General features: G+C 45.1%; 1 protein-coding gene across 1 annotated transcript in view; it reads left to right on the top strand.

Annotated features, from left to right (window-relative positions):
* Positions 1–522: 522 nt before the first annotated feature.
* The window catches only part of FAM234B (family with sequence similarity 234 member B), a 21,921-nt gene continuing 7,796 nt past the window's right edge, over positions 523–14,647 (top strand). Inside the window, exons 1-8 of the mRNA XM_027721257.2 lie at positions 523–599; positions 6,505–6,897; positions 7,742–7,840; positions 10,428–10,616; positions 12,134–12,264; positions 12,938–13,085; positions 13,429–13,570; positions 14,201–14,344. Of these exons, the coding sequence (XP_027577058.1) occupies positions 563–599; positions 6,505–6,897; positions 7,742–7,840; positions 10,428–10,616; positions 12,134–12,264; positions 12,938–13,085; positions 13,429–13,570; positions 14,201–14,344 (1,283 nt within the window). The 5' untranslated portion in view covers positions 523–562. The remainder of the gene's footprint in view (positions 600–6,504; positions 6,898–7,741; positions 7,841–10,427; positions 10,617–12,133; positions 12,265–12,937; positions 13,086–13,428; positions 13,571–14,200; positions 14,345–14,647) is intronic.

Below are 14,647 nucleotides of genomic sequence, written 5' to 3'. Positions count from 1 at the left end.
AGCTGGATTCTTGTGGCTTTGCAGAAGCCACAAAACCGTCCTTGCTCAATTTCCCCATCATGGGAAAGGGAGAGTTCACTTGTTCACTTACCTCGGAAGGCTGCAGTGATGATTGAGGACAGTTTTGGAAAACGCCCTGGCTATCTTTTGTAGTTAAACAACAACAACAAAAAAAAAAATTGCAATATCAAACAAAATCAACAAGATTTCTTCCAACCAAAACCTTCCCAAGAATGAAGATATACATACATATATATATATATATATATATATAGCAAGAACAATTTAAAGGACTGGCATTTTCTGTGTAAATCACTTAGGATAACGAGCCTTTTTTCCATCTGTCTGTGCCTACACAGCCGTGCAACCTGTGGAAATATGATCTGTCCTTGGCCAGGGCTCGCTGCCACCAGGCCACTCCGCCCTGCGCATCCCTGCCCCTTCAAAACCGCAGGGAGGGCACGCAAGGCGGCGGAGCTTTTCGCGGCTCGGAACTACAGTTCCCAGCAGGCTGCGGGAAGCCGTGGGGCGTGCGACGCGCACGCGCACTGCTCTGTCAAGCATGGCTACGGTGCTGTCCCGGGCGCTGAAGCTGCCGGGTAAGGGCTCCGCGCCCGCGGCAGGGAGGGAAGCAGCGCCGGCCGGGCAGGACCGGGCAGGGCCGGGCAGCCGCGCCCGGGGCGGCGCCCGGGGGCGAGAGGCGCGGGTGGCGCTGTCTGGGGCGACGGGGCGCGTTGCCATGGTGATGTGGCGGTGCGGGTCTCGGCCCCGGGGCGCGGGCCGAGCGGAGCGGGGCCCCAGGGGACGGGGCAGCACCGCGGGGCGCTGGAGGAGTCGTGTGTCACGGCGGGGGGCCTGGGCCGCGGCTCGGTGAGGGGGCTGCGCGGGAGGAAAGACAGAGCTAATCCCTCTCGGACCCGCTCCTGCCGGGTTTTGCCCGCAGAAGCCAGGGCAGGAGTTCGGTGAGTGCCACTGCAATTACCCAGGTAAACGTTTAAAGCCTGCCTGCCGCCTCTGCACCTTCGAGCCAGAGATCTTCAGCGACATGAAAGGACATACAAGCATAAGGGACTATTGTGTGCGGTGAGCAGCAGTCCAACAGCCGTTCTCTTCAGCGAGGAGATTAAAGGGGAATTAAAATACCTTGTGAAACCAGATCTTGAGCAAACTAGTTGCTTTTGGATTGACTGGAGTCGGTGCCAATGCACCTGGCTGCATTAACTTCGATGGAAAAGTACCTCGTTGCCCTTCCTAACTGTGTCTGGCCTCTGGGACAGCCATGGGACAGAGACAGGGCCCAGCTGTGTGCTGCTGGGGTGGGCTCCTCCCTGGCACTACACACCACTGTGGTCCTGCAGTGCTCCAGTCTGTGAAGCTGCACTCAGTGGACCAGTGATACTTTCTTCTTCCCTTGGTCACTGAAGTTATGTCTTCAAGGTCTTCCCTGCCATCTTTTAGTAACCCATACCAGGAGTCGTTACTTTTAGTTTATGTGCTGCCTGTTAGATCTCATTCAAAGAAATTTTGTTTGCAAATCGGTTTCTTCCTAGTTTTATATATATATATATATGTCTGTCTAAATGGGAAGGAATACATTTTACATGAAGTCTGTTTAGGAAAAGGGCAAACTGGTGGGTATAAATGTGTTCATTAGGACGAGACCAGCGGGGAACTGTGCAATAAAAGTACACTTCTGGGACCTTTAGAACCAGAATGATCTATTTGATATCTGCTGTTAGGAGACACTGATTTGGAAAGATCACAACAGACCTTGCAATTGCCCTTAAGACCTTGCAATTGCCCTTAAGAAAAAGGTTCTTGCATCAGTCCTTAGGTTAAATTGCAGAAATCATACCCTTTTTGTGTGTTTAATTCTTGAACAATGCAGCTTCCAACAGCAATGAGAAAGCAGAAAGCCTATTGCTATATGTTTTTCCTGCTGCCTCTCATTAAATTAATTAAAAATCAATGTGTGGCGACTTATCTCCCTGTGCACTGAGAGATATGTCTGCAGTACCTGCTGACTGGTGCCTGCCAACTGCCAGAAAAATAAACAGAACATGAAGTGAGTACAAAGGATACTAGAACCAGTCATCATTGGAATAGTGCACTGAGAATTGCGCTCCAAAAATCTACTCATTCACTCCAAAGTGAGTGCAAAGAAAAGCCTTTCCAGTCAGTCAAAACCAGAAAAAAAAAGATTACAATTAATATCTTTCAAGCCATCAGCCCTAGAAATGAATATTTCATTATGAGTGGGACCTAATTTCAACACAGATCACCTCACGGATGCCTCCTTTCGAAATCATGATCACACGATTCACATGTTCTTCATTGAGGGGTCTCATTCTTCTATTGCAATAGTTGCAAGAGCTGCCTGTGCAAAAATGGCATTAGGCAAATACACAGGGGATTTTCAAAGTCGTAAAATGCAGTTTAGAAACTTACTCCACTTGAAAGTTGATAAGTTTGGAGCATTTTCTGTCTGTTCTGCCTTTGAAAATCTCCATCTTCAGTTTTTGCTTTTTCTCCAGTAGCTTAAAAAAAAAAAAAGAAAATGCAGAGTGATGTGACCAGTAACTTAGCCACAGACCACAAGCAACAGTTCCTCTGGTTGTAACCACAGGCCACTGAACGGGAACCTCTCTTTTGTCACGGGTGCCGTGGAAAAAATGGAATACAATTTACAGCAGGTCACGAAGGTGCTTTATTCACTATACCTCTAGGAGGGAGGGAACACAGAGCAGTAGGGAAAACTGACTTAGCTGATACTAACTCCGTAACTGCAAAGTGGATGCAAGGTTTATATACAGTTAGAGTTGCTATGGAAAAGACAGATAACAAAGTGTCAGTTATACAGATCTGGTACATGCATAAGGCCACAGAACTGCTGCTTGCTTTAGCACAGAGACTAATTTATTATGAAGGCTACACAGTGATTATTGTTTCAGGAGATATGGTGAGAGTTTGGCCAAGAAACTGGCTCAGATCTTAGCATATCTGCTTCCACAATGGAAACCTGAAAACCGCATGTATTTTCTGACAGCTGATCGTTTGCAACAGAGGCAGTTTTAGCTTTCTCTTGATGGACAAACGGTTTTCCCCCACCCTGAGCCTTGTTGTTGACCAGAAAGGGAAGAACTTGACTTCTGGAGCACTTACAAATAAATTGTAATTCCCTAAATGATGTGAGACTGCCGCTGTTTTCTCATATTCTTTACTGGTTTTTATGTTTATCTATGCTTTTCTGTTGAAAAATCATTTGGGAGTGATTAAGGGAAGCCAGGGGTGATATCCCACTTTCCCACAGCAAGTGATCTAAAACTTGGATGAAGAGTCACGTTCCTTCTGGTCTCTCTCCAGCCAGGTGAATAATAAGTTATGTGTTCTCTGCACCACAGAACAGCCTTGGGAGTCTGGGCTGAGCACGTCCCTGCCAGCTCTCCAGATGCATTCCCAAAACACCTAGAGGTTGGTTGGTAGGGTTCTCTCTGAACAGTGGGAGATAAGCATTTGAAGCCTCTGAGATTAGATTTACAGTTGTGTTTTACACGTGCTAGGTGAGTGCTCCAACAGCCGTTGTTAAAGGGCAGCGTCTTCCCTCCTTTTGGCTTAAAAAATCAGCAGGGCATTTTATAACTGACTTTATTGAGTGGTTGTGCCTTGTGGGAGTGCTAGATAACCTTTTGAGGAAAGGTAGGGTGAACAAGTGCCAGTTTCTGATTCCTAGTCAGGCTTAGACATGAATTAAGACTTATCAGCATCCTGTTGTATAGTTCTCCTATAATTCAGTAAATTCTTTCTTATGTGGATCATCAAAAGCTGTCATTACTGCGTAGTAGCTGTTTTATAGCCGATGATCAGTGGTTCTCAGCAGGACAGGTGTTCCTATTACAGATTGTCTGTAGTTGACAGCATTGTCAATGGTGACAACGTCTCAATCCCTGCCATTCCAGGAGTGGGTGAGCCGTAATTTTGAGGTCCTTTCTGTTTCCTAAAGATCCAGAACAAAACTGTTCTAAACAAAGTTCATTGTTACCAATGCTTTTAGTTGCTCCAAGGATGAACAGCAGGTTTCAGTCTTCTGGGTTGCCTGTCTGGAGTTAAAATAATTTACCAAATCACTGTATATGTGCAGTGTAAGTATGGTTTGAGTTGTTTTACTCAAAGCTCACCAGTTTCCAAAATCAGGACCAGTCTAGTTAACGTAACTGTCCAACTTTGACTTCTCAGGCTAAATACCATTTACTGCAGGGCCAGCCACATTTGTTTTTCATACCACTCTGACCTGGCTTGAACTGGCACATCTGGATCTGTAGTAAGAAGCTGCAAATATCCTGGCAGCAAGACCTCTCTGGAATTTTTTATTTTCACTGAGTAGTCTTTCAGTCACTGTCAGCACAACTTACTGTATAGACATCTGTGAAATTTACGCTGCAATCCCTGAGCAGAGACCTGTGTGCCACCGAGGTCAGTGGCCTTATGTGCACTCACAAGATGGAGCCCAGGTTATCCAGACTTCCTGAAAAGCCCACACTTTGTACACCTGTTTAGAGCAGACTTGTGTGAAACAATGCAGTGTGTCAGACCAGACCGAACCACAGGAATGCAGTGGTTTTTGGCTGGGTGCACTGCCTCTACAAGGAACAGATTTCTGGAGTATGTATGTGCACCAGATTATTTTGACGTGAGTCTTTTGTAGAAGCCCCTAGTTCAAAAGGAAGAGTCTAACTTAGGTATGTGATCTTGTTGGATATTTTTGCTTCCTTCTGTTCAGTGTAGGTGGGTTGTCCTGGCTGTTCCATTTAGTATGGAGCATTTGACTTTTAGTGGGATTGACAGTTTTTCTTAAATCCTAAAACTGACACTGAATACCATTTATAAGTGGTACAGGAAGGGGAAGCAAAGATCCTTTTGTGGGGTGAGAAATGAGAAAGAAATGAGATACACGTGCTTCAAAATACATTCTAGATTATGCAAAATGAGCGTGTTGCACTAACTACATACTACAGTACATCTGTAACTGTTCAGCTTGTCTAACAAGAAAACCAGAAGTAAGGTATATTATCTTATTTGAGAAGAATAATCATGAAAGTCCTTAAATTTCTGCTCTATAAAGCCTTCCTGTCATCTTAGTGTCAGAGAGAGGTTACAGTGTGTATATTTTTGCTTATTGTTTATGCCTTGCATGTATCACTTCAGGCATGTATCACTTCAGGCATCTTCGGCACAAGTTAGTTCCTGTCTCAGATCAGCTTTAAGCAAAGGGAAATGAGGCAGATATCTGGGACAGCAAAGTCCCACCTTGGAACAGGAGAGAGAGAGAAATAGGCTGAGACTGCAATCATTGGAGCAGTGGCCATGGCTCCATGCCCAGCCTGGTGGCACAGGGCAGCTCCCTGAGACGTGACCCTCCACTCGTAGCTCAGGGCAGCAAGTCTGCGTGATCTTGCCTGTCCTCATAAACAGATGGCGCTGGGTTTATGCCGCTATGTATGACTGGACTCTGTACCTGCCCTCACCACACTCCCTGTGGCTGTCTAGGGCTCAGGGGAGAAGTCGTCCATGTGCCAGGCATCTGTGGAGGAGACACCTAAAGCTAAGCTACTTTCTTCTACCACCACCTGAAGGGATCAATACTAAGTTATCTATCTCAACCAGGCCAAGTACAAGCTGTTGGCTCTGCTGGGATCAGGAACAGAGCAGGTGCACTGTGGTTGCCTACTGCAGGGGCTGGAGCATTCTCTCTTGCAGAGCTGAGCCGTGCAGAGAAGCAGGTGTCTTAAAGGGGCAGCCCAATTCCTCCAGACACCAGCATGTTACTGGCCCAAAAGGGCAAAATCACTTTCCCCTCATTTTCAGGGAGTCGATACCCATTTTTACCAGCACTTCAAAGAAACCATGCCCAGTGCTCTATCCCTTCTGTCCCTCATGAAGCAGGACAGGAGATGTGGCACACTGGTAGACAGCAGTGCTGCTTGGACCAGGCAGGAGGAGGAAGTGGAAAATGAGTTACAGAGGGAGGCCCCCTCAGAGAACATAGACTACAAGTGAAGAGGGGCTGTGTTGGGATTAGAGGCTGGCAAATGCTAAAGGAGTTCAGACCCTAAAGTTAAGACAATGCTGCAGTTTAGGTATTCATTTTCTTTAGGTACTCGTGTTCGTGTATCTCATTACCAATCAGGAAAGTATTAGAATTAGATCAACCATGAATTCCATATATATACACATACATGTGTGTGTGTGTATACATATATATTGATTATATATATATACATTTATCTGAGGGAAGTAAACTGAAAGCACCTTTTTTTCCTGCAGCTGCTACTCTGAAACATAGAGAGACTCTGTCTTTTCCCTCACACTTCTTACTTGGATCCATGTAAAATGCAGACTGCTCTGTCATCCCTTTGGTATCACTTTCCACTGCAGCCTTTTCTCCACTGAGATCCTGAAGAAGTGAGGAACTTATGCTTTATTTTCTCTCTCCATCTCTTTTCTCAGGAAAGAAGAGCCCAGACCTTGGGGAATATGATCCCCTCACTCAGGCTGACAGTGATGAAAGTGAAGATGACCTTGTACTCAACATCCAGAAGAATGGGGGGGTCAAGAATGGGAAGAGCCCCCCTGAAGAGATACAGGACCCTGATTCTGATGTGGAGGTTGGGATGACAAAGCAGCACACGTCAGAGAGTGCGCCTGAGGGTTATCCTGCAGAGACAACTGGGAGTTTGGAGCAGAAGGCTGCTCCCTCCCTCATGCCATACCTGCGCACAGCAATCTTTTTGCTCACTGTGGTGATCTCGATGATTCTTGTGTTGGTGTGTGCGTTTCTAATTCCCTGTCCCCCTAGAGACTTGCATAACACCTGGAACCGCAACCTAGGTCAGGGAGCAGGTGAGGAAGCCCCAGGAACGGCGTCTGGCGTAGGGGAGGTGGCAGTTCCCAGGCTGAGCATCAGTGGGAGAGACCTATCTGGCAGAGCCAGGTCACAGCAGAGACCCTTCCTCATCACTGCAGATACTCTGAGATAATAGACAGGTGGGCATGTCCTGCTCGCTCTTCAAGCTGAAACCTGTGAAATCTGGCATCGGTAGATAATAGTGCCACAAAATTTTATTTCTACCAACACCAAAAATTATTTTGACTCTTCCTCCATCCTACCTTTTTGTCTGGATGGTGTGCTCTGTTCCAGATGGGAATGGCCCAGCCCACTTTAAAATACAGAAGTCTTTGTGTCTTCTAACTAGTTTAACCTTATTTAATTGTCTTTTTATCCTGCTTGAATCCATAAATCAACATTTGAGACCTTTTGTTATCCTGTACAGGCCACTGATAACATTTCTAAAGTATCTCCCATTCTGACTTCTTCAGTAAAGTAACAGGGGTTTGTGAACTAACTTCTGCCAAGTCTAGATATGTCTCTCCCTCCTTGCTTTCTTCCCCAGCTTCCAAATCTAAGCCTTTCATAAGATACGTAGCTCCTACATCACCTCAGAAATTGAAGTAGAAAACATAACTCTTTTTCTGTTAGCTCCTCCATTTTTCCTTTTTTTGACCCGGATGCTACATGTCTGCCTTGCAGTGTGAGCTGCCTGGCATTGGTGGTTCCCTAGCAGACTTTGTGAGGCTTGACTGTCCATGAACCTCTTTTCTGGACCAGCCCTCCTCTCCCAGTGTGGAAAATGAGCCGGGTGGCCTTTTTTGACAACAGTGCAGTGATTCTCTGTAATTGTTGCAGGTGGCGTGTTATCTCCACTGGAACTGTGTGATGTGAATGGCGATGGGCTCCCTGACATCCTCATTGTCTTCACTGCCTTGATGAATGCCAGTGTCATGGGTAAGCACCACACCTGCTTTCCATTCCTAATTTTTATGTGTCAGTATGGACCTTTGTATGTTTATCTTACGCTGGAGGAGTTTCTGCTGCTGCAAATCCACTGCACCGCTCTTTTCAGAGTTCCTTAAAAATTGCTGGTGTACTGTGCCCGTGGTTGGCCATGCTTATAATTTTCATTGCAAACCTGTGCTCCCATACCTTTTGGGTCAACATCATCTGCTTACCTTTATTTTGGGGCAATTTCATCTCTTTGTCCTGCATTTGTGCACACTTGACTTGGGAACAGAGAAAGAAGGATCAGAAAGCACTGCTGCACAAATAGCAAATGGAAATAAGATGGGGTTTTTTTCCCCCTTGTTATCTCTCAAACTCCTTCACAAAAGAGCTTGGTCCAACTGCTTCCATTTTACAGGCACAGAAGTGGAAGCACAGAGAAGGGAAGCAGCTTGACGGAGGTCACAAATGAGATTCAGTGGTAGGGTCTTGACTCTCTCCTGATCAGTGGTCCCGTGTCCTGGTCATTACCAAGGGTAGTTGGCAAAAGGAACAGTGGTGGCCAATCTGACTGTAGGAGTGACCCAGTTCTTCTGAACTAAAGAGTAGCTTGCCAACAGGGAGCAGTACAGATTTTTTTAGAGCAGCTGTAGGTCAGTGTTGCAGGAAACACCTTAATTTTTCTGCCTTTTTTTTTAGGTCAGTCCATATACTTACCAGGCTCCAAATCATTGTCAATTCACAGATAATAGACTGATGATGGGGAAGCTACAGTTCCTGGCTGTTTAGCAGGTATCACCCTGCTTCCTCCTCCTGGCTGCTTTGCTTTCTCTGTTAGTCCTCACACCCCTCAGGTAACACAGCAGCAGCCTGCTGATACTGGCCACTGTTACACAGGGGCTGCCAAGTCCAGTGACATCCTATTGCACTGGGCTTCTGAAGTCCTGGAGGTTACCAGCTGTCTGATACACTGTGTCTGCCCATTGCCTGATATTAGCTGAATCTGAAAATTCTTAGGGGAGCAAAATGCCTTGGCTCTTCAAAGAGTAGGGTCATAAAAATATTGTTAGAAAATCGGGAAAATGCTTTTCTCCATGGCGCAAGCAAGGCCCTTGGTATTTCACAGCAAGTCCTATAGAACGAAAACCTAGGAACAGAAAGAAAACCGTAAAGTAATTTAAAAAATAAGTGAGAGAGGGAGATACTGTTGGCATAAAGGCGGCAGTCAGTTCATGTAGGTTGTCCTTGCATTCAGTATTTTTGCCATTGCATTGTATTTATCTTTCATTACAGATATAGATATGTACAGTTCTCAGCATGCTCTCAGTGGAACTAGTCATACCTCATTGCCTCCTGGGCTATAGCTATGCTGGAAGACAAAAACCAAATACTGAAACAGGTATAAGCACACCACAATCCTAAACCCACATAGCTGGACATCAGCCCACCTGTGGCTTGTGCTCAGAGCATTCACACAGTGTCAAGTAGAGATAAGCTTGGGATAGATACCAGATGGAGTAAGCTATGACTTGTTAGCTGTTTCTCCAACTTGTCTACAGAAAAGCTGTGAGCTGCATTCAGGAGTTAGTTGTTCTTGGTCCCTACCAACATAACAAAGATAACTTGATCTGGGGCAACCCCTTAGTGTAAACCACATGATTTTCAGTTTGAGAAGAGAGGAAGTTTGATTTAGAGAGTGGACTCAGACTTGTATTTAGCCAGTGACACGGATATGCCCTTTGTGTAGTCAGGTCACATGTTGCATGTGTTGCTAGTAAGACAGAAGTTGACTGGGACTGTTGTTACTTTGAAATGTGTGGGAGTTCATCTTAAATTGTGATATGACCATACTAGGTGGAGTTTACAGTAACCACACTTATGTCTGAGGGAAGGCTGAGCTGAAAGTTGCTCACATTTGGAATCAGAGCCAAGTCAATTGAAGCAGCACAGAGTACTTTATTTTACAATTATTTTGTGCTAACTGGTGAATTGGAAAAAGAACCCTGAGTTACACCAATTATATTTGCATTCAGACTGTTTTTCACAATAATAAAACTCATTTGGAAAACAAAGGAAAAAACTCTCAGACTGCCAATCACCTTCTGTTGCTCCAGAATTACAAACAAGCCAGGACTTTCATATGAGGTAATATCTGCCTTGGGAGTCACTTAAGGTTTCCCCTTGGTGCTAGCTGTTTTGTTGAGGGATAAGGGATCAGAAGAATCAGTCTGGTTTGACAGCAGTAAATTTCACATGAGGAAGTCACCACAACTGAGCACGTTGTCCCCAGGAACTTGGTTCTCTGTGCCTAGCTGACGATATTTCTTTCTGTGAGCTCAGGTCCAACCTCCATGATTGTCTGCACTGTTAACTGGCAGCCCAGCTTGTCTGGAGATTACTACTAGTTTCTGCAGGCAGAAAGACTCAACCATGGGGTGAGATTTGACCTTTACTTTCAGGCAGTGTGGATTTGGCTGTCTTGAGCCACTGAGCTCCAGGAGCTAGCGCTGGAACCAAACACAAGGACCAAAGGCAGCACAGTCACAGCCTCTGATACCAAGGGATTACACTCTTTCTTTCCTGCCTCTTCTAGGTGTCTCTAGACCCTCTGTAACTGTGGTGGCACTTTCTGGTATGAATGGCAGCACCTTATGGTCCATCCAGCTTCCAGAGGACACTCGGAGTGTGCAGTGCAATGGGCTATCACTTGGGGCATCTGCAGAGCCTGTCTGCCTTGTTACAGGAACATCAAAATTCCTCAGCCTTCTCAGCGCCCCCACAGGTACAGTCAACTACCAGCATATTAGAAATATGCTACTGCTTTTTTGTTTTCTTTAGAGGACCAATAAACATGAATGATTCAGTTTCAGCACATCATGGTGGCTGTTACTTAGTGGCATACAGGAAGAAATCAAAACACTAATGAGTTTTTAGTTACATGTGATAAGAGAGTCCAAACCGTTGTAGCTCTGTGGCAACATCTTCATCCTTCCATCTCAGAATATTTCAAAGGGTTAATCTTACCCTGTAGCATTCCCATGTCATAAAGAATATGTAGTCTGTTCTCATCAGCATTGAGCTGTTAGTACAAGCCATCACTTACCTCACAGCACTACAAAGCTCAACAACATTCTTGGATAAGTTAAATAAGGATATGCACAACAGCCAGGAAATTGTACAGAGAAATTAGGACCATAGAAGAATTGATTAGATGTGAATGAATATTGCATTTTTAATCACTGGATCATGTGCATCTTCATTCTCTGATTGCTGTTTGTTCTACCACATGAATTCACTGGCAGAAATATTCATAGGTAGGTATAGGGATGTTTTTGGAATCTGAACAGAGAATGGAGACATATAAGAAACCTTGGGTTCATATAAGAAACCTTGGGTTTAAGTGACAGATCCAGTCAATGAGCAGTGGCATCTACCTTTCAAATGCTTTTAGGGACCAGATTACTTGCACAGTGTTTGCATGGTCAGGACCATGAGCTGTCTCCTTTACCAGCAGTAGTCAATGTTATTAATGTACAGGTTTGGCCTTTAGTTTGTCATACAGGGTCAAACCCTATCCTACAGAGCAGCAGCAGCAGCAAAACATTTTTAAGATTGAAAAAGCAGAAGTGTTAGCAAAAGACTGATGGAAAAGTAAAAGCATTGAATTTTATTTTTGCCCTTTTCTAGGGGTGTTTATTTGCAAGTTTGCAAATCTGGTTTTCCTGAGTTTCCAGCTGGGTCCATGCTGGACTGCTGAACCATTTGACATCATGTCTGCTAACATGCCTTCACCCTGAGGTGGAGTGAGCTTGCCATGCTGGAATGGTAATTTGCTGCTGGGAATTTAACTGAGACACAGATTTGCACTTTGAATATCAGAACTGCCCATCTGTTCCCTTTCCTCGCATCTACCTAGTCTTTACTGCTGGCTGAGGCAAACAACTGCTGTCCTGCAGAGCAACACTCTCATTTAGGTTCTCCTTCCAAAAGTGAACCTGAAATATTCTCTGATATTTCAGGAATTGTTTAGGGCTCAGGTCTTTCTAGAGAGATGCTAAGAAGGATGCACAGCAGGACCTGAGGCCTGACTCAAAGACAATCTGAAGAAATGCTGGGAGAAGAATATTGCTTCCCACTACAGCTTGCCCCAGTTTGTAGATTTGTCTTTCCTCTTCTCAGAGAATAGGGGAAATAAGCTCTCTTGCTGCCTCCTTCAAGAAGGTTTTGTGCAACCTTCTAGGGATGCCCTTTGTTTCCACAAGTGCTGCAGGTCTCTCTCCCCTCCTGTTCTTACTGCAGGCAAGACCATCTGGACGCTGAACTCTATCCACCTTTCAAGTGGGATCCTGGCTGCACCAGCTGCAACTCTTCCAGATGTAGATGGAGATGGGATTAGGGATATTGTTGTTCTGGCTCTCAAAGAGATACAGGTACAGCATATCCCTACTCAAGGTTTGGAGAGACCTTGACTATCTATCTGGAGGAAGAACAGGGAGCCTGATGTGGAAGAACTGTAACAGGAGCTGCAAGAGCCCCTAATTTTCATTTCTTTGCTGAAAAGCACACTTTTTTCTTCCAATAGGTCAGAGCAGTTAGATCAAACAATAGTAGTGACACTACATGCATTTCTTGACAGCTGGGAATGAACAGAAGGGTCATTATTTATCCCTGACTGAGATTTGAGAATTATCTGTTTCTGTTCAATGAATGCGTGGTTTGAAGTGAGTGTTTAACAGCAGTGTAGGGATGGATCTCTGGAGAAAGGAGCATTTAGTTTACCCAAAAGAAAGAAAAATACTTGCATGATTAATTCAGATGCAGATTTTCTTTATGCTCATTCCTCTCCACGATTCTAACATTGATGTTGTTAGAGGAGTTCAGGTTTTTGAAGTCCCTTCCATATTTGATGCATTTATATCAAGAGAAAAACCTGAATGTAAGATGTCCAGGAAACCAGACTGAGCGAAGAGAAAGAGAACGCTAGCTAGACCTTGTTGAGAGGGAAAAAATTCAGTGGAACTTCATGCTGTGGGGCTGGGGGAAGATTCAGTGCACAGGTACATGAAAGCACTGATAAAAACCTCTACATCTCTCTCTTTGCAGCCTGATATGTTTTTCATCTTGGTATCAGGAAAGACTGGGACTGCTTTGGGTGGGCCTGTGAAGTACAGCACCAATGGAGAAGGGAAAGTGATTGGCCCCCAAGTCCACGTCACCAGCCGGGGAGCCATCTACATCCTGTTTGGTTTTGGTAAGATGCACCTTACCTCTCCAGCACTTCACCTTACTGAGAAAACATTAGTTTTTATCTAAAATGGTCAGCGTGCCTTGGATATTTCTACCATACCTTCTGCTGTACAAGCTAGGAGGGCATAGGAATAAGTCTCACTGCCATGGTGTGGAAAAGTACAGGAACACCAATACCTGTCAGCCTGGAATACCTTGAAGTTTCCCAAAAGGCACATCATGCCAGGGAGGTTCCAGCTCTGGGCATTTTGTTGCCTTCTACGACAACTGCAGTGGTCCCAATCACCCCCTGTTCTACTAGGTTAGCTTTTACAGTCAAGACTCTTCATCTTTACTCTTCATGGCAGGTAATGTTCAAGCAGTTGCCCTGAAGGATATCTTTACCCAAGCCAGAAACCGGGACAGCTTTCCTGCAATGCTGCAGCAGGAGGAGCCAGAGTGGGAAAAGCGCAGATCAGTCAACCTGTCAGAGCTCATTGACATTTACAGGTAGAAGATGGATTTGTCATCTTACTCCTGGGAGAGGAATGGGAGGGTAGGCGCTTCTTAGTGCTCCTAGAAATGGTCCCTTCTACTTCAATACTGTCCTTCTGTTCATTGTCCGGTTGATAACTGGGGAATACTGTCGGGAACCAATCATTTCCCCCCTGTTCTGTGGTTGTCCTATCAAAAGAAGAGCAGAGTATGATAAAAGGGACTCCTTAGCTTCTCCTGCTCCTTGTTCCTTTCTTCAATCCTATAAGTGTAGCTGAAGGGAAAAAAAAAGGTGCTCCCAGCTAATGGAGTCTCTTTAGGAAGCTCAACCTGTGTGGACCTGAATTTCTCAGCTCGTTCTTTACTGCCAAATTTTGGTGCAGGTCAGCCTGGATAGGAACAAAGAGTGGGAACAAATGTGAACTCACAAACTGTATGCTGTTTATAGTAAATCATAATGTTCACAAGGCCTCACACTTGAATTAAGCTCACTTAACTGAGGAACACCCATCACTGAGGAAAAGATAGACTTCTCCAAGAATAGTTCAAATCTTAAGTAAGATGAATTGCTATGTGGACAGGCAGCTCGTGCTGAGATGTGCAGATACAAGCCTTGGTTTCCTCTCTGCTTTCCATTTGTCCCAGTGGAGGTGTTGACTTCCTGCAGACAATGAAGACACCTGACACAAACTGCAGCAACCTGCTCATCACAACCAAAGAGGGCTTGATTCTACTGGGGGGACAGGACCTGGAGCCCCGCTGGACCCTGGAGTTGCAGAATATCAGCAGGTTACTTACTGGGAATGTTTTTCTGTCCTATTTCTTCCTGTACCATTTCCTGCCTTCTAGTTGTAAGCACATGTCCTGCTTAGAAAGCAATTGACAGGAATCCTCCAAGTCTGCAGAGGAATCTAAGAACTGGAGGTGTGCATTGTTTATCAAGTGAGGAAGGCAGGGGGAGCAAGGAACAAGAAGACTGGAAACTTGAGCTGTGTGCTTGTGAGTGATCACAAATAAGGGGCTCGATTCAGGTACCCAGCACTGATGTCATGGGAACGATGTGGCATCGGAATTCAGGAGATTACTGATGTG

The sequence above is a fragment of the Pipra filicauda genome, unplaced genomic scaffold (assembly GCF_003945595.2).
Source record: "Pipra filicauda isolate LSUMZ 115617 unplaced genomic scaffold, ASM394559v2 scaffold334_size1588553_pilon, whole genome shotgun sequence".
In the NCBI taxonomy this organism is placed as follows: domain Eukaryota; kingdom Metazoa; phylum Chordata; class Aves; order Passeriformes; family Pipridae; genus Pipra; species Pipra filicauda.
The sequence above is the reverse complement of the archived record's forward strand: the minus strand, read 5'-3'. Positions and strand labels throughout refer to the sequence as shown.